Source organism: Camelus ferus, chromosome 17 (genome assembly GCF_009834535.1).
Source record: "Camelus ferus isolate YT-003-E chromosome 17, BCGSAC_Cfer_1.0, whole genome shotgun sequence".
NCBI classification, from domain to species: Eukaryota; Metazoa; Chordata; class Mammalia; order Artiodactyla; family Camelidae; genus Camelus; species Camelus ferus.
The window spans coordinates 39106248-39126578 of record NC_045712.1 but is presented as its reverse complement, the minus strand read 5'-3'; the positions used below and the strand labels follow the sequence as shown (position 1 = coordinate 39126578).

The following is a 20331-nucleotide window of genomic DNA, read 5'->3' as shown; positions in this document are numbered from 1 at the left end:
CGGGCACGGGCTCTGGTCTCTGCTCCCCTCTCCACTTTCAGATCTCCTCCTCGCTCATCTGCCCTTCCCAGGTAAGGCAGCCTGGCCTGTCACCTCAGTTCCCTACCCCCCAGGGTTCTGCTCCGCACACAGGCCGAGGGGCTGAGCTGGCAGAGACAGAATCCCCCTGGGGGAGGGGAAGTGTGGACACTCACAGGTATTGTAACTGCTTTTTCCCATCACACTCATTTTCACAAGCACTGGGGGAGTCAGGGTGACCAGCAGAGCTGATGAGTGCTGGCAGATTTGCTTTTTTTTGTCTTGGAAGTACGTGCCTAAGAGACAGCATCCCTTCTGCTCGGCACGCTGTCCCACCCTGGGGAAGTGGCCCGTGTGGTCGGCAGCAGGCGCCCTCTGACCCAGCTGTGATGTTTCCTCTCGTTCTCGGGCCGGGTACGCAGTGGCTCCCCACTCCCCCCGGCCCAGCCCCCTGCCCCGGCAGGCCAGGCCGCAGCCCCCGCTGTGGGAGGAGCAGTTGCCCTTCTCCCTGTGTCGGATTCTTCCACCCTCACCTCTTGACTCTAAGCCCCCTCGGGATTCTTGTTTTCCTGGCTCCCTTGACGTTTTTCCATCCTGCACAGGAATGCTGAATCCCCTGGGAAGCGTCAGCCCGGACCTTCTCTTCTAGCGAGGAGATCCGTGAGAAGTCAGGAAACAACTGAAAAGACCCAACCACCGTACACTTGTGTGCGATTTCCACATTTGACAGGATGGGTTCCCATGCCGGCCACGAACACCAAGAGGCATCCCAGTCGCTCAGCACCCCCGAGAGAAGCAGGGGCTCGCGGGAGGCCACCTGTGCTGGCGGCTGGGGACACATGACCGCCCGTCTCCAACTCTCAGCACACTTCCCCCGCCGCACAGACGCTGTGACTGTGCTGAGCTCACATGCCTGCAGCTCATGAGCTTAGCGGGATGTAAATCCCAGGCTGCTTGGTTTCATTCACCCGACTTGCCAGTCCCCTCTGTTTCCATATTTTCTGGCATTCAAGGAACGTATATGCTTCTGTGGCTTTTCCTCAAATCAGTTGTTCTGATTTCAGGAAGCTACGATTTTCTGGACCCATCCTCCAGCCTGCTCTGCTCCTACCCGGGGAGGAGGGGGCCCAGAGAGAGTAACCATCTGCGTTTCAGAGCCCCCCACGCCTGTTTTCTAGCGGATTCTCCTGCTTTTCTCTTCACTTTCTAGTTCTAGAGAGGACAGATTTGGAAACGCCTGTTTTTACTTTTGACGCTGTGCCATCTAGCGACGTGCTCCTCGCGGGCCACGCTGTAGGAGCGCACCCCAGAGGTCTGGCCCAACGCACGGTCCCAAAGACCTTACCCTGTTTTTCCTCCAGGAGATTTACAGCTCAGGGTTTCACAGGGAGGTCTGCGGACCATGCTGGTGTCAAAGGCAGGTCCGCGTCCCATGTTTTTGCACGTAGAGGCCCAGCTGCTCCAGCGCCACCTGCTGAGAAGGCCACCCGCTCTCCACCGCACTGTCTCCGCACCTTTGTCAAAGGTCAGCAGCACAGCCTGGGGTCTGTCTGCCTTTCTCTCGCGTACTGTTGGTTTTCTTCACACTTCTGAAAGAGAGGACTGGGTGATGCAGGGTGGTCTACTCACACTGGGGAGGTGAGACGAGGGGATAAGAATGGCTGGCCTCCAGGGCCCTCCTCTCGCCTTGCACCCCGGACTCCCTCTGAGCGGGGGGAGGGTGGTGTGTGAGCAGACGGCATGTACCCACTGGCCTCTCATTCTCAGGGTGTGTGCGGGGCGCAGGCAGCAGGGGGTGACCTGCAGCCCCAGGTGGAGCCATGACCAGGCCCCGGGTGTGCAGGGTTAGCATCCTCCAGCCCTGGTGCTGCGGCCTTTCCTGGGCCCCTCCCTGTGGGTCACAGAAGTCCAGAGCAACTTGGAGATGCCCCACGGTTCCCAGGCTCCTTGCCTGAGCCCGCACCCCGATTTCCTCCCTGTGGGGAAGTGGAGCTCCTGGGACGGCTGCCCGGCACCGGCCTGTTCCTTGTTCCCTCCAGCATGGGGCGCTCCCAGCTCCCGGCCGTCGGGGGCCGCGTCTCTGCTGTCGGTCTCTTGGCATCCTTCCCTGGTCCACTCTCTGCCCTACAGAAACTTCTCCGCCTTTTTTGGTTAGCTGACGGTGCTCTTTCCTGTTTCCCAACATTTTTTTAATGGATTTATGCTTTTCCTCTTTTTCCTTGAGTTTGAAATGGGTCTTCAGAGGAGGCAGAAGTAAATGGGATATTTTGAGCTATGAAGTCCTACTGGAGGGTAACAAGGGTGCAGGATGTGGGAAGTCACTTTCCCACAGAATGTCTGCTAAGTCATCCCCTGAGGCAGAGGGCAGGGCTGGACAGGTTGCCAGGCCAACCAGCCATACAGAGAGCCGGCGGCGGGAGGCCCGGGAAAGCCCTGAGCATGTGTAGTCTTGTTCTCCGTCTGGCAAACACGTCTTTAAAAGCGCTCCCGCGGCCCTCCGGCGGGAGGAAGACAGGGGACGCTGTGACCCACAGGGCAAGCAGATGTGCTCTGTCAAGAATCAAGTCCACGGTCTGTCAAGAACTTTTTTCTTTTCCTTAGTCATCTTTCATGATGGACTTAAGCTTGCCTCTGTCTTCTGGGAAAAAGTACACGTATGTAAGTATTTTTAATACCTAGTCAGTACTTAGCAGTCGTAGGTTTTTAAAGACTGCACTGAGAGGTCTTGTTTGATCAAAACAAAATCTTTGTCTGACTGATTTTTTTTTTTTTTTTGTAGTTTCTGTAGTATTTTTCCTGAGTAAGACATGCTGGCCGCAGCGTTTGTGAAGGAACTGCATTCTCAAACACGCAGCTTCCATCACATTCACAATCCAAAGGAGAACAGTTTCATTTCAAAAAAACAAAGGAAAATACTCTATAATTTCAGGTTCCCCCTTAGACTGAAGTTCTGTCATTAAATCTCTCTGAGTAAACATACATTAAATTTTTTAAAAAGGAGAAAAAAGCAAACACAAAAATATACCACAAATACCCTTCAAAATGCACTTCTTTTGTTAAAGGGCTTCTGCTGTTAGACTGTCTTGTGAATTTTTTAAACTCTGGCCGTTTACACATGTTTTTGATTTGTTCAATCATCTTGCAGACCAGCATTTTCACAGTTCAATTTGTTTCGGGCAAAATGGACTGTTACCAAACATCGCAGGCGGTTTCCATCAGGGCGGAAAAATCAGCGAATTGAAATTGGGATGATTGCTGTTTTGTTCTAATTACAGAATGGAGTCCTTCCCATAAAAGTAAAAATGTTCAGTGCGCGTGTAATACATACAATAAATAAGATATATACAAACATCTTCCTATATTTCCTAACCTCTCCCTTGCATTCTTAGAGGCGTCCAAAAGCCATCGCACTTTCAGAGGCAGGTTTAACCGACGTTCACTCTGTGGTAAGTGCCAGCCTCGGGCACTGCTCTTTCTTTTTAAACCACACAGTGGCTCTAAGAAGTTGGCACCAGCACCGGCCTCCCCAAGGAGGACGTCGGGCTCTGAGACAGAGGTGGCCGAGCCCGGAGTGCACACAGCACCGCAGGCACCGAGCTGCCAGCACCCCTGCAGGCCCCTCCCTCGGCTTGGCAGCCACAGAACGAGAGATGCACCCCGGGGTGCACCTGCTCCCTTGTTAGTTTCCCTTAAATAAATATAACCCCCCAAATTTAATTCTCATAAACCTATAAAGTATTACTCTTCCTATTAAAAATGATGACATATTTCACAAAGACACTGAATTGGAAAGAATGCCATGTAATCCGCCCTACTTCTCTAAGAAAGGCACACTGCTGATACAACCGATCCTGCCGGGGCAGCCCCTCTGGTTGGCATCCTCTACTCTCCACCCCCAGAGGGGACCACTCCCCTGGACTCAGTGTTTATCATTCCCATGCATTTCCCTTCCCCCAGATGTATCACCCCTATGTGGTACACACTATTACTTTGCATGTTTTAAAGCTTTATGTCAGCTCCAGGGGCTCCAGCGTGAACTGGTTACTGGTGCACCGATGCCCTCGCCTCCAGGCAGGCAGTCGCCTCCCCAGCAGCCCTCACTCCGTGTGCTGCAGAAACACCATCAGCCTGCAGGAGGCTAAGGGGGTCCTGGTCCTTTCCAGAGCCCTCCCCCGCCTGTGCCCTCCATCCCACAGCTGCCCCCCATCCTGGCCCCGTCAACGTGGCGCCCCACCAGCCACCACCCCTGGGGACTACTGGCCAGCCTGAGGGTGAGTGCCGAGGTGGGACAAGTGACTCGAGTTACATGTCTTCTCTTCAAGCTGATTTACAAATACACCTCGGTGTCCTCACTGAAGATAGACAGACAGCTGACATCTCAAGTGGGAAGCAAATGCTCTAAACAAATCAGCAGATCACCCAGACCTCATCTGCAGTCGACGGTGGACTTCAGCTCTGCCCCAGGCAAATCAGAAGGACATTTTTCAGGAAGCATCCTGCCACGGCTGACACTCTTTCTGCCTCATGGCAAACTACCACCTTCCACACCAACCCAGGATTAAACAAGCCGCCTCTGTCCTCCCTTCCGAGGGGGGATCTGCTAAGCTCCTAGTTCACCCTGCTCAGGGTTCGAGCCCATGGTTGGCGTATTCCTTCCTCCACTCGCTGCCCCATCCCTGAATACCCAAACCTGCAAACAGCGAGTGTTCAACAGAGGCGGGACCCTGCCCAGGGCAGAGCCCCGGTTCTCAGCTGTACACAGAGAACTCCAGTGCTGCAGTGAACTGAGCAACACTCAGCATCAGATGTCAGACAGGAGCCATGGAGTGAGTGTTCCTCTGCATGTGATGCGTCCACGCTATTCCCTCTCCGTCAAACACCTGGTGAGATGAGCCTTCCTGAGGGGAATGGCTTTGACTGGGGGAGCAGAAGAAGCTCACCTGGGCACAGAGGGGACTGGGGCTGGGCTGGGCCTGTGTGGGGGCGATGGTAAGATGTTCATGTCAGCACAACACTGGGCTGCTCCAGGTGTGCGGGAAGCGGAGCAGCAGATGTGACCATCACCCCGCAGGACTGCAGCAGGCGTGGTGGGGGGCTGGTGGCCGGGAGGACCCTGTGCTCCAGGAGAGGCAAGAAGCATGTCTCCTGTACTGCACATCCCTGTCTTGTTCCAAACCCACGGTAAACCACACGGTAACATTCTAGATTAGCCCCGCCTTGTTGTGAATAGGCTGGGCCAGCTTACCTATAAACAACCACAAATGATCACATTCTTATGAGAACCTGTGTCCTGCATCACAAATAACTGGCTTATAGAGCAATCTTTTAACCCAATAAATACTCAATGAGTGTCTGTGGTGGGCATCCCCTGGGCGATATGCTAGGTTCCCATCTCCTGGTGTCCACACCTGAGCCAATCTCCTCTCCTTGAGTGTGAGTGGAAGCTGGGACTTGTTTTAATCCAGAGAACATGGCAAAGGCGATGGGACGTCACTCCTATGACAGTTACATGGCGCAACCAAGGTGAAGCTTTTGTGGATAGAAATGATATTCCTGATCCACTGACGTCACGTTAACCAGAAGGGAGACCATGTTGAGTGAGCCGGACTTCACAAGCTGAGAGCCCTTTAAAAGAGGGCTCGGGCTGCCCCCAAGGTCAGAGACTCTGAGCAAAGAAGCTCTTCATTGCCAACCTTGAAGCAGCCAGCTGCCACGCTGTGCAAGGCCTATGGGGAGGGCTACGTGGGAGGGAACCATGGGCGGCCCCCAGGAGCCCAGACGGCCCCCGGCAGCCAGCCAGCAAGTAAACAGGGACTTCACAGCCTCACTGCCACTGGAGGGGAATTCTGTGAACCTCAGGAAACTTGAACCAGACCTTCTCCACTTGAGCTCCGATGAGCCCAAAGCCCTGGCTGCCATCTTGACTGCAGACTTGAGCAGGGGACCCAGTCAAGCTGTGTCCCGACCTGACCCACAGAAACTGTGAGGTGATAAACCTGTGTTGTCTTAAGCCACTAAGTTTGTGCTCAAGGTTACAGAACACTAAGAAACAACCTTGGTACCCAAGGCAGAAGCTATCCTTGCCATGGTCTTGATGTTCTGAATACATGCAACAGTCAAGCAGAAATGATCTCCAAACTTGTCATGGTTTTAAATAAATGAAGATTCAGAAACTGTTTCAAATCTGGGCCATAGTTTTCATGTGCAAACTGTCCTTTCAGTCTTAGGCAAGTTTCAAACTCCTGTGTGTTGCCTGGCTCTTCTGGCCAGCTGTTCCTGGATGTGCAGTATGTTGGTGGCTTCCGCTTTTAAGAAACTCTACCCTTTGGGGAACTCTAAACACTGGCGTTCCAAACAGTCCCACGTGGAGGAGTCCTGGGGTACACAGGACACTGTATCTTCATTGTACGAGGGACCGTGGGCTCTTGAAGCAGTTTACAGGGAGGAGGCAGATGTGACATGAGATCGGTCACCTCGACCCAGCAAGTCCCACGGGCCTTCTGCGACCCTGCTGTGTTAGGGTTTCTCAAGATTCAAGGCTTTCTGTTAATTTATGAGAAATTGGCAAACTATTCCTTACCACTTTTTCATCTATAGGGTTTTCCCAAAGAGCGAGAATTTCAACCTAAAATGTGTACCTATCATTGCCTAATTACTGGCAGATTTATCTGATATTGCTATATTGTCATCAGCTACTTTGTCAAAGATAATAACCTACTTCTTCAGGCCTGAAAAGAAGAACAATTTTCTTCTGACTGACTTCAAGTGGCACAGCAGTTACGGTGAAACCATTTTCACCACTCCTTGACAATGTACTGTGGAAAAGGAGGGAAAAAGAAAAGAAATCATCACAGTGGCGCAGGGCCCCGTCAGCAGAGAGGCAGGCTGGCCACCGTCACGGTTACAGAGACGCAGCCATCTCATCTGCCAGGGCCACCACTCAGTGCCACCTTCTGGCACCTTCGAAACAGGCATCTAGACAGAGACTGGGTCCGGGGGCCGGAGGACGTAGGGCTCCCGCGGGGTCACGTCTGCACGCGGTCCCAGGGGAGTGAGAGCCCGCACCGCCTGGAAACAAGACGGAGAGACCCAGGCACATGCTGGGCCAGTGCGGCCGCTCACCGCATTCCGCTCAGCCGCAGATCACCGGGAGGCTCGGTTACACCTGATCGGGGCCACATTTTGAGAAGCCAGTTTTTTTTTTTTTTCAATTATTGTTATTTTTTACATTTTTAAAATTGAGTTATAGTCATTTTACAATGTTGTATGAGAAGCCAGTTTTTAAATGTTGTGAGCAATAATGAAATCTCAGAGGCAAAATAGGAGCTCTCACCACCTGTGTACTGCTCATTTTGAAACGAGTCACGCTGCTCTGCTGAGAAGTACTGGTACTAGGAGGGCTGTGTCTCGCACACGCGTCACAGCTGTAGGAACGTCAGTCATTAATGGCACTGAAGGGCTTGCGTGACGAATCGTGTGGCACCTGGTTCATGACGGTTAAAATATGTAGAATGCACTTGGAAAATGGGGCGCAGTACGTCTCTCCCCAAAGCAAACTGCTGCTTACTATGTCCCCCAGTGACCCGCAGGGGAAAAAGGGCGAAGTGACCACTAGATTCCATTGACAACATCCCCAGTCTGTCCCTGTCTCAGGGAAGAACCACAGACATTTGTACACTGTGGTGCAGGGGATCGTGTGACTGTCGTTTGCACCTCTAAGGGAGGAGCCCCGTGGGTCACCCCACCCCACAGTGTGGATGCTGAGTTTCCATAAGAAGAGGTTCTGTGCAGCCATGTGGGATCAGCTGGTCATCAGTTCAGTGATGAAGACACAGAGGCCAAGGTTGGGAGACTTGCCCAAGCCTGCACGGCTCCTCCATACCGGAGTTCAGACCGGCACCCAGGCCTCAGCTTCAGAAACCCCGAGAAGGCTGGTTAAGGTCCCTTGACCCAAGGAGACTGCCAAACTGACTGCAGGGGTTCTAACCCCCAACAAAACATTTCTCCCCGCACCGCACGCCTCTCTGGCCTTGCGGATGGTTCACTAGGACGACGGTACGGCCCCAAGCACCACCTTTGGGAATGTGTACACACATGTGGGCTCACCAGGCCAAGGGCTCTAACATCCCTCTCAGAGGCACACCCACCACAGCTGGGCACTAGGAAAACACAAACAAGCCACGCTCTGGTTGTGGCCTATTCCAGGACGCAGATGTGTAAACCAGACTGTACCAGGGGCAGGACACGTGTCCACGAGAAGAGTCTTCAACAAGCAGGAGACGCTGCCAGGAAGACAGGGGACATGGGGAGCCAGCAGAGTGGACAGATCGTGCAGAGGCTGAAGGGCGTGCTGTCCTAGGGTCAGGGCGCAGCTCTGGGCGGCTGGCGAGAGGGGCTTAGTGGGGAGGTGAGGCCGAAACCCAGCCAGGGCGAGGACCGGGGCTTCTCCTGAAGCACGTGGAGATGCTGGAGTATTTTGAGCAGGAGCATAACAGGGAGTTACACCCACGTGTGGGAGGGCAAGCCGTGGTGCGGGGGGTGTACGGGGTGTGCGAGAGGAGGGATGGAGGGCGCGGGGGCAGCGCAGGGTGAGCGGGGAGCCCGTCGACACCTCCTCCATACACTCCTACTCAAACTCCCAGCAACATCCAGACACCATTTAAAATCACCAGTTAGGGACCTGAATTCCTAACCGGAGCAAAGGAAACCTAAAAACACTGCTTGTTACTGTACTGAGCAGTTCTTGACCAGAGAGAGTTACATTTCCAACGATGTCAAAGAAGAATCTCAGTTCTTCTAAAAACAGATTTATTAACATGATTTATTTATTAAATATATATTATAGGTTTTTGTTCTATTATTATAATCCTCAGAATGATCATTTCCGTACTTTGCAAAGCACCAAATGAAAACAGAGATATAAGGGAAACCAGCAAGATACACTGTGATTTTGAAAACAGGTTTGGTTTTCAACCTAAGTGCTTGCCCCTTTGAGGAGTTCAAAGGTATAATTTAAGGGTCTGGCAAGTGGAGATTTATAACCAGCACTTGTGGTTTCACCAAATATGTATCATGTCCAAATCCATGCCTCTCTTACTGCCCTGTGTTTGACTCACTGCCGTGTTTATGGCGCAACAAAGGGGCACAAAGTGTCTGCTGAATGAGTGAGTCAGACCAGTGGTCTGTGACCTCGGAGGCGTGGTGCTGGCTGACCTCGCTCACCGGACAGACCGCCGTGAGCACCCCTCCCCGGGTGCAGGACTGGGTCACCCTCCTGCCAGCTCTAGACACACGGATTCTAGACACACGGTCACAGCCTAAGAGTTCTAAAGCTCTAGATATTTTCTGACTGGTTACAGTACCTGTTCAACACCAGTCTTTTCTAGCCTTCAAGTTATCTTAGCTATGAACTATTCACCAGTATCTGGTGATGCTGATTTAAGCACATACATTACCACCGCCACTGCCCAGTCAGACAGCCAGCATCCTCGGAAGAGGACTGGAAATGGAGAAGTCTGTGGGGCCAAGGCCATCAGGAAAAAAACGAAGTCCTAGTCTGACTTCCTTTGCAGCCGAGCACCTGTATCTTTCAGAATCCTGTTTCCCCAGATATACAATGTAGCTCATGTGACTTTTAATTAATTACTGCAGGGAAGTGGAACAAATTTTACCAGTTAATTTTAACATACAAAACAATTACAATGAAAAAAACCCATTCAAGAACATCCATAAATTACATTACTAAATTGTAAGATAAAAAGCAGCTAACTCACCTAATTTGTATTGTACACTCAGGTGAATGTCATGCTAACAAAATACTGGACTGAAAAAGCACTATCAAAACTAAATGTCTAGATAAACAAGATTATACCGTATAGCACAGAGAAATAAATACAAGATCTTGTGGGAGCTCACAGCGAAAAAACAATGTGACAATGAATATACGTATGTTCATGTATAACTGAAAAATTGTGCTCTACACTGGAATTTGACACAACATTGCAAAATGACTATAACTCAATAAAAAAATGTAAAAAAAAAAAAAACCTAAATGTCTTTAAGGGGAGTTGACTTTTTTTTTTTTTTTTACAACTTTCTACATTACATTTGAACATGTATTACATTCTGTGAGGTTATCTTTTTCCTGCCTCACAAAATCTACCATATTTAACATAAACTGAGAGAAAGGTAAAACAAAGGGAAAAGGATGTTGCACAAGTTTTGTTTTTCAAAGCATTTTAGTCAGAAGTTGCTGCAAAAAGATTCCCTGTAAGTAATTTTAAACATTTTCTGTTACTGTCATTTTAAATACTGATCTTAAAATATTAATCTCTCCTTGCTGGCCCCGTATCTGATTCTGCAAGGCAACGCTACTTGAATTCCATTCCCTAGATTGTGATGGAACCTTCTATGACTACAATATTCTGAGTCCTTCCTTGTTCATATTTTCCTAAAAAAAAAAAAAAAAAAAAAAAAAAAAGGCATTCCAAACCTGCAGCATAGTAAACTGTTTCTGATGTGCTCTTGAAAACCATCAGAAAACACAGTGTGCCTTTTCGGTCAGGGTGCCATTTATGTAACTAGCAAGAAGCTAACGTTACCAAGCTTATTCCACTCCACTAGCCTCATCAACTGAATGCTCTGAAAAATCTATGCTGGCCCACGGCATTCAGTTGCATGAGAAAATACAGTTTGAGTACAACAGTGCTATATTTGTTGGAAGAAAAAAAAAAGATGTGTTCTGTGACTGTTTCCAGGTGGAGAATATGATTGCAAGGGGTTTGAAGAATAATTGTTCTCTGGGAAGTCTTGAGTAAATGACTGCAGCTCTGGGAACATGGCCAGCAGAAGCGAACACCTTCCTCACTGGTTTATCTTTTAAAAAAGTTCTTCGTCAGCATGATGAGGTTCTTCAGCAAATTGCTGGATGTGTACACTTTTTTGGTGTGTGTACTGAAAACCAATGATTACCTCAGCCATCATGTCTATAGCCTTCGGCAACAAGTGTTTTGATTTGCTATTACCCTTACGTGGAGTCATGCTGAAAGGGAGCCGGTTATGGAAAACCGGGCGTAAATACAGCATGACTAAGATGTTAATCCAGAATGTACTGGATGCTCCGTTAATCAAGGGGAGACACAGCCCACTCTGGTGCCATACTTAATACCGCCTTTCTGTCTGGTAATTTTCCTGGAAGAGAAACTTGCCTCCCCATTTTATTTATATTCCTTCAAAGGCCAATCAGACTGATTTTGACAACCATCCTCCAGCAGAGGACTAATGACTGTGGGTGTCCGAATGCAAGTGGGTCCTTGGTGGAGGCAGATTAATGGAGAATTAATCCTCTGGAAGCTTGGGAACCTAGCAGGGGAGTGGAGCTCAATTTCGAAAAGACATTATATTTTTCTTTGGCTCTTTGTTCCCAAACCAAATCAGTGGAAATGAACTTGAAGTGGCTCGAGGAGCAGGCCAGCAGGAGCACTTCCGCCAAGCTCAGGTCGAGCTGCCGCTCTCTCTGGAGAGCTGCCATTGCCATGGTGCTCAGAATGGTGGAAAATTTATTCTTGGGCTGCAGACAAGCAGATGGTTTCAGGTCCAACGGAGGCCCATGGAAGATGCCCCAGTCTGCACTGCAGAGCTTGGGAACAACTGCATCTTTGAGTTACTGTTTCTCGGAAAAGTGAGCTTCAAGGGGATTAGTAACGAGCTAACCAGCCATTTCTTCCCGAGACTGCTGCCATGTTAAGGTGTAATTAACTCACGAGAACTTCGTTTTTCCCTCTCTACAGGGACGCTGTCTGACTGGAGCACCCTGAGTCTGTAGACAGGACAGACCCAAGTAGCAGAGGGAAGACGGAGGTGTGTCTTTTTTAGTGACAAGTCCAAATAACAGGGGAACCTGGGCTGTCACAAGCTGACGTTTGATGGCTTAGATAAGATCCCTGGAGCCAGGGATGGAAAAACTCACATAAGCAAACGTGAACGAAAATTGAACCCACTCTGCCCTCCCACGATGACCCCAACTGTTGCCGCATAATCACCCTCTAATCAAGTACACATACATACATTTATCTAAAGGGAAGCTGAAGGAGCCCTAGGAGGGGTGGGTCACGTGGCCAGCCAGAAACACGGGTGCAGGAGTTTCCTGAGGATGTAGAAAGGAGGCCATAAGAGACGGCTGCCCAGACTCCTGGTGGTTTCCCACCGTCCCTGGTATGACCACAAACAGTGGCTGGGAACAGTCCATCTCCCGAGCATCAGACCAGCTGCTTCCAAGCCCCGTCCTGCTCGCCAGCCTGTTCTAGAGTGCACTCCAGCGCTCTGAATGGACCGCTCATCCCACAGCGCTGGCTGGGCATCACTTCTCGGTCATGGAAAGAGTACTCTTTTGATCAAATGAAAGATACCATACAAATAGCAAACAATTGTCTTTATTCTCTGCCTTGTTTGAATGATGAATATTATGTGCCCTATGATCTCAAACAAAATCTTCACTGTGGTAGAGCCGTTAAAAAAAAAAGCCTGTACTTGTGAATACAACAATCTGCAAATGGCAGGAGGCAACTTCTGTTGGTGCTCTTAAACGCTCAACTTTTCGTTTCTTGTTTCTTCTCATCCTACTTTCTCCTTCTCTCTACCCATGTGTGTCTATAAAAGAGGACACGGGAGCAGATGGACAGAGAGTCTTCTCTCCCCAAGAACACACGCACTTTTTGGTTCCTTGTTTGCCATCTCGTGTGGCAACATTTAAAAGTGAATCTGTTTGTGACCATCAACAGAGGTTTCTTCAGAGAACAGTGAGTGGAACTGGCTGCAGGGCTGCATCCTAACGGCAGAGTCTGAGTCAGATCCATTTGCACCTCACCTGCTCTTCCAGCCTGTGTGCCTCCCCGGCCCAACACGGATGAGCTGCAGGAGGAGGGCTTGGCCGAGCACGCGTGGCCAGTGACGGCCACCGGCAGCTGAGGTGGGAGGGCTCTGAGGGCCCCCAACCCCCAGGCCCCCTGCCATTCAGAGAGGCCAGCCTTTGTGAGGGAGGGTATCTTCCAACAGAGCTCCCCAAAAGGGAACGCTGGCTGGGAGCACAGGCCTCCGGGCTGTGGCCACCCCCAGGAAGGGTTTGAGACCAAGTGCTTTGACGGTTGGAAGACAAAACCAGCTGAATAAAAAAAGGATGCACGAGGAGCCGCAAAGATAAACAGAAGGAAAAGCAGGATAATCTAAGAGGAAATGGAGCAAAAAATGCAAATGCCAATAGTAACCCCAGAGCAAAGAAAGAGGTCAAAAGGGGGGCATCTGGACAACATCAAATATCAAATTCAAAGAATAGCTTCTCTGTGCCTAACTAAGTCCTTTTCCTTTCTTGCAAAAAAAAAAAAAAAAAAAAAAAAAAAAAAAAAAAAGGAAGAAGAAGAAGGAGGAGAAGGAGAAGAGATGAAGATGGGGAGTGGGGAGGAGGGAGCAAAAGAAAGGAAAATAGTGGTTGACTTGCAAAGATCCTATAGAATCCTATCCTTGGAGCTCAGTTCTATGGTGCTGAACTAATGCCATCATTCTTATTAGAAGCTCTAGGCTCTAATTGATTCCACATCTACTACACAGTGAATTCTGCCCCCAAAAGAGCAGAGACTTATCCTTCCAGACATAAGCACAAGAAGAACTACGTAATGAGAGCCCCCTTGAGATTTCTGAAGGAAGCCCACTGTACAGTGACCTGCTACCACGCTTTGTTTCCAGAATTCACCTGAAATCCACATTAGTTTCAACTGACTATCATTTCAAGGTGACCTGTTGGGGTTAAAATATAGCTGGGGAGCAACTATTTTTCAGGAATCATGGAGCTGGGAGCGATCTGGGCCTGCTCACTGCCAAGAAGTGGGTAAATCTCCAAAGTTGGTGCTTCCTCCTCTTCTGCAAGTTCTCCGCAGATGGAACATTAAAAAGGAGGATTTTATTTTCTAATGGTCAAGAGGTTCTTCGCCACACTCAGTTGAGAATTCTGTTATTTATACCATTTGATCTATGGTGGAAAATAGTAGAAAAGCCACAGACCTCGAGTTGCTGGCTTGGGCCAGCGTCTACAACTTGCTCACAACCATGTGGTTGGTTGTTCCTGTCATTCTGCCCATTTTCAGAGGATGAAACTGAGGCCCAGAGAAGTTTGGTAACTTGCCCATGGTTACTTAGTAATGGTGAAGCTGGGATTCCTGAGACATGTTCACCTGACCTTAAAGCCATTCTCTTAACATCCAAGGCACACAAATCACCCATCCAGCTCCTGACACCTTTTACATCCTCGGAGAATCTAAATGCTCCATTGAAGGCCAATGTTTTGGTACAGGCTGGGAATAAAAATGACAATTCCTTAGCAAGTTTCTCCAATTGAAACTGTTTAATCACACATCATTTTCACAGAAATGATTTGTGCACGGCTATCCCGAATAAAGTTTAAATAACCCAGATTGCTGTTTTTGCAAATGGTTTTCTACAACACCCTGAAGAAAAAGTGAACCCAATAGTCCAAGAAGTCAAAAAAAAAAGCAACCTGGATGTATTCTGTCTCTAATCAAAACAGTGTTTATCACATGTGAAAGTAGAGGATATTGGAGCTGCATTTCCCAGACAGTTGGCAGTTCACTTTCTCTCAGGCCTGTGACTTAAACCAGACTTGCAAATTAAAAATATGCCTCTCATTTTTTTCCAAGACAATTCAAACAAAAGAGCCTGCAAATCTACCCACAGGAACACTGCCTGAAGCAACTTGAATGAAGAACTGGAGAGAATCTTAAGAGCCAATTTTTTTTCAAATAACAAATAGGAGATTTTTTTCCCCCCAAATTAGTTTTGGGGGAGGAGGGTGAGATCAAGAATTTAAAATTATAGCCGTGATAACAAAGTTACCTGGCACATAATAACTGCCTTGCAGACTGTATCGAAAAGGACTGCCACCAAAAGAAAAGAAAAGAAAAAAAGAAAGAAAGAAAGAAAGAGAAAAGAAAAGAGAAAAGAGAGGAAAGAAGAGAAAGAAAAGAGAAAGAAAGGAAAAAAGAAGAAAAAATTACAACTCAAAAATTTATGAGGGAAAAATTAATTTCCTCCGAATCACACGTTCACGATAGAAAAACACAACATTAAATAGATTTTTGAAAAGGAAAGAGATGATGTTCTTTTGAATTTGAATGGAATCTCATCCTTCAATGGCATTTTACCAGGCCTAGTATTCTGCTCTTTCTCTCCCACCATTTTCTTCAACTATTCATAAAATTTCATCTCATTTGTAAATGTCATCACCAAGGACATCTGGTTAAATGTGCAGAGAGCATGAGATGTTCAAAAAGCCAACAATAAATCTTTTTTCCTGATTATCCTGGGGAACTACAGGAGCAGAATAATCCAGACTCAGTCTCTGAATCCAATACATGAACCACTTTGGGGATCGATGCAACAAATCAAAAGACAAGATATTTCAAATATCCATTTCATGGACGTAACAATTAACACATTAAGTTACTCATACTGCCAATTGAAACCCCGCCAGGGTGATTTCCAATTTCAAAGGGATTCTAAAGGGAAGGTAAACTCAGTGTTTGAGGACCTACTATGCGCCAAGCATTGTGCCCTTGCACATTTATTGTCACTTTGTGGCTTCATTTTATTTGATGTTAAATTCTATCTGTTTCTCCTCAAGCACGAGAAAGGTAGTATAAGGAGGAAGAAAGAACACTGGACCAGAAGCCAGATTTGGGGCCCAGCTGAATTTTATTTGTCTGACCATTTAAACTTCCGAGTTTCTGTTTCCTCATCTATAAACTGCTATAGTGAAATCTGCCGGCCTGTCCTCCCAGGCTGTGTTAGGAGCCATTAAGATAATGGATTTGCTAGTGCTCGGTTGACAGCTAAGTTCAGTAAGAATGTAAATTGTGAGTAGTAGTATATTCCGGGCCACACTCAGGCTGGACGTTGTACATCTCTGAACAAGGCTCCATCTCTCAGTAATGACTAATTTTACCGTCTACAATATAAACAGGTATAAAGAAGTAAAAAAGTCTCAAAGATGGTTCAAGAACAGCAATGGTATCAAAGGTTAAGTTGGAGGTACTGAGGCAGTAAAGAACTGATGGGAAAATGCAGGCGAATAGCACAATCTTCGCTAGTTGCTCTTTATGCAGGAGGCGGCGGCCAAGAGAACACAGGGCTTCAGGGCCAGAGACCTGGGTGGGCAGCCTGGGCTTTGGGTTTATTGATCCTCTGATTTTAGATGCCTAAACAGTTTCGTTTTCTCTGTGTGTGTTTTTCCCCCTTGTAGTCTTTTATTACACAAAAGTAGAGAGAATAATATAGGTGAGCCTCCATGTATGTACCCACTACCAAGCTTCCTCACTTATCAGCTCATAGTCCAACTTGGTTCATGTGTCAGCCAGCCTCCTTTCCTGGATTAGTTACCTATTACTGCATTAGCTATCTACTACTGTGTAACAAATTACCCCCAAATTTAACTTAAAACAATAAGCATTTATTACTGTCAGGAATTTGGAAGCAGCTGGGTGACTCTGGCTCAGGGCCTCTCAAGAAGCTGCAGTCAGAACTCAGGCAGGGACTGCAGTCATCTGTAGGCTTGACCGAGACCAGATGGAGGGGATGACAAACTATGGTCCATAGGCCAAATCTGGCCCACTGCCTGTTTTTGTAAAGTTTTATTGGAACACAGCCTCTCCTTTTCATTTACATACGGCCTAAGGCCACTTTTGCACTACAACAGCAAGACTGAGCAGTTGCACCAGAGACTGAATGGCCCACATGCCTGAAATATTTACTATCTGACTCTATAGAAAAAGTCTGCCAACCCCTGGATGAGAGAATCTGCTTCCAAGACGGTTCATTCACATGGCTGTCGGACATAGGTCATGCTCCTCACCATGTGGGCCTCTCCATTCATTGCTTGAGCATTCGTTTGCAAACTTAAGAGTTCCTCAGGTGAAATTCGAAACTGGCCCCCTTGCACAGAGGGCAAGGAAAGACTGAAGAAAGGGGCGGGCCTCTCCAGATTGGTAGGGGGCAGTTTTAATAGACAAGGGAACTTACATATAAGGCTGGTCTTGGGCAGTTGGAAGACAAGCAGATCTCTGCACCTGCCCACCAGAACCTTACCAGTTTATATAGAGGTCTTAACTGGATTCAGTGACACGCACAAGCCAGTCTCAACAACATATTACACCCTCAAGGCTGCATCCTTGAAACATCTCCTAGTGTGGGAATAGTGGGCAAAACATACATTCTAAGGACAGGGGAGGGGTTGAGGAGCCTACAATGGCCCAAGTCCACCTCTCTGGCCAACCAGTAGTCATGTCCTCTCCTGAGTGTCCTCACAACATGGCAGCTAACTTCCCAAGAACAAGTGATCCAACAGGGAGAAGAAAGCAGAAGCCATAATGTTTTTATGAAACAGGCTCAGATGAGACATACCAACATTTCTGCAGATAAACCAAGACAGAAGGTGGGATGGGACTCCACAGGGAATATATCCTAGGAGAATCACTGGAGACCACTTTGGAAGCTGACAACCACAGCTAATGACCTTTTCCTTAGTCTATACAATCAGTATTTAGGACAGGATCTTTTCTACAGAGCTTTCCAACTCTAACACTTGACAATTGTATGATGCAAGAAATTTCTCACACCTTATGTTTTTGTGCTTTGATCACAGCATGTACTTAATATTTGTTAATGAATTTTAATATCTGTATTTTAATTATTATCATAAATTTAGCATAATTTACTATTTATATTCGTAGAGCCATTATTAATAGTGATTATTTAGTATTTCAAGAGGTTCTTAAATCCAAACATTTCTTATTTTCTGCATTCTATTGTTAGGAAAAAGAAGCAAATCACTATATGTGCTGTTCTTAGGGATTTACCTTAAATGCTAAATTTCCTAGTCTATTCGTCACTATATTTCAGCCTAATCTCTTAGGTTTACATACATTGCACAATACAATATTCAATCATATCCCGGAGGTTCTGAAGCATTGGAAATATATGAAAAATAATATAATTTATTATATTAAATAAGAGATGTTCTATTTTAACAGTTTAGTAGTAATTAAAAAGCAAAGTAATTTTTAAAAAACTCTGTGGCTCCCTGACATGGTAAGTACTCAGTGATGGTTTCCTGAATCCCAAATCTAACACACAGAGGACAATTCCAAAGTCAATGGACTAAAATCTGGTAACAGAGAAAGGCACAAAGGGATGGGGCTTTAACCCATTATCTAATTACTAACTCATTCATTCAACATGTTCATTCATTCAACAAATTCTGTGTCTGGATAATCCTGTCCCTAAGAAGCTTCTAGTCTGGTAGTCACAGACAATTATCTTTGACCTTGATGAAGCCAATAATTTAGTGTTTTAATATCCTGGAACATTTGGTTAAAAAAAAGTAAATAGATGCATATCTAATAGCATTTATCTGGCGAAGGAAGATCTGCTGTTACACATGTCAGCTCTCAAGGCAATGTAATGACAAATCTAGTATAGAATCTGAAACTGGAACTCTTAGAACTTTTAATATCTTACCAGAATATATCTTTCTTTTCTTTTTAAATACATGGTTTTAAGCATTCTGAAATCTCTAGGACAATTTATTAGAGGGTGAATTTTTTTCTTTATAAATACGGACAAATTTTAATGACATATGTATACACGGTCCGAAGCACAGGGTGTCACATCCACAGCACAGTGAGCCCAAGGCCCTTCTCTGTGGAAGGACCTCTGCTTCCTGGCCCCTTCCACCCACACTGTTTCTCATCTGCTCATATGTAACTAGGAAAATGCTAAATTCTACTCTGTTTCACGGCCTATTCAGTAATTTCCACAAGTAAAAATAAATCTGGTTCTGATTTGGTCATGTTTCCTACATCTGGGGGAATAATTAGGATTTACAAATTTTGCTTACAAGACCAGGGGAATGAGACAAGGACAATTTATAGAGACTGTTTACTAGGCGAGACAAAAATGATCAGAGGCTTTCGAGAGCTTTAGCGAAGCATCCTAATGTCTGGATGCCTCCCTGCACTTTAAAGCGTTATTTTTCTAGTGGGAACAGAAAATGCAGAGAAAAAACAAAACAGAAAACCTCCCCAACAGTAGTAAGGACAGGACTGTTTCAGAGTCTAAATTTGTGCAAAGTACAAACTACTTTGGAATCCTCTCTGGCTAGATTTGGGGTTATTTTATGGCCTTTTGGGAGCCACACTTTTTACTGATATCAATCACAATCAGTCTTTTTGGGGGGGATAAAAAAGGATTTGCACTTTATCAAGGATAGGTGTGGAGTCCTTCTAAAGTGCTCACATGTAATTCCTCAGAATGTATTCCCTTCCCTAGTGATCCCAGAAAGACATATGACCTAACTGTTTCCATTTTTGCCAGAGTACCTATTTTAAGATTCTTCTTTTTTTTTTTTTTTGGTCCGAGGACATCATCTGTCATTTACTTAATATATTAGCTTCTGAACTATGTATGAGTCAACAGACTCAGTCTGATTAAGTGGAGATTTAGTCAGAGTCCACTGGGCGTTGGACCCTGTGCTGGGTGAGGGCGCTCAGGGTAAGGAAGCATCACATGGCCAAGGGTAGAGAGGCAGAGACACAGGAATGGGCACCACGGCCCTCTGTCACACAGCAGACGAGGCTCTCTGGAGGAAGGAGGGTCTGAGCAGCTGACAGCGGAGGGGAGGGGCACGGGTGGTCAGGGTTATGAAACAGCAGGGGTGCTTGGGAATCCATGAGCATTGCAATCCTGCTAGACCCCAAAGTAAGAGGGGCAGTGACAGCAAAGGGGACCACAAAGGTGCCTAGGAGCCAAAATCTGTTAGAGCAGTAATCACTCTGAAGAAAGCCATCATTTATGACTTGGAGAGAAATCTATTGTGTGAAAAATCAAGTGCAAATGGCTAACAGCCCCCACCTGAGAACCTTCTTAGGCACACACAGAAGTCTGAGAAGGGTGCCTGGCTCACGTGCCCTCCCAGTGCACGCCACCTGTTCACTGCCTGGTTGCATTCGGGTCATGAAAACAGGTAGGGCTGCTGCAAAGGTGGAGTTCTGACTTGTCAGCCAATCTGGTTTGATGGTACTGTTTTACCCCATAATTCCCTGCCCTTCTGCCCAGTGATGCAGGTCAGCCAAGCATGAGATGGTTCTCCTCCATCACCAGACTCATCTCTCCCCTGGCCTCCCACCACCCCGCTTCACGCTGCATGTCCTACACTGTGTCCCTGCAGCCTCGCTTGGCCTGCCTCACTGGGCA

General features: G+C 47.1%; 1 protein-coding gene across 9 annotated transcripts in view; it reads right to left on the bottom strand.

Annotated features, from left to right (window-relative positions):
* The window catches only part of ANO10 (anoctamin 10), a 221949-nt gene that overhangs the window by 20026 nt on the left and 181592 nt on the right, over positions 1 to 20331 (bottom strand). Inside the window, exon 13 of one of the 9 annotated variants that reach the window (XM_032459081.1) lies at positions 12098 to 12163. The exons of the other annotated variants lie outside the window; for them this stretch is intronic. Coding sequence (XP_032314972.1) covers positions 12113 to 12163 — 51 coding nt within the window. The 3' untranslated portion in view covers positions 12098 to 12112. Of the gene's footprint in view, positions 1 to 12097; positions 12164 to 20331 lie in introns of those variants that run through there. 9 annotated transcript variants of the gene reach the window in all.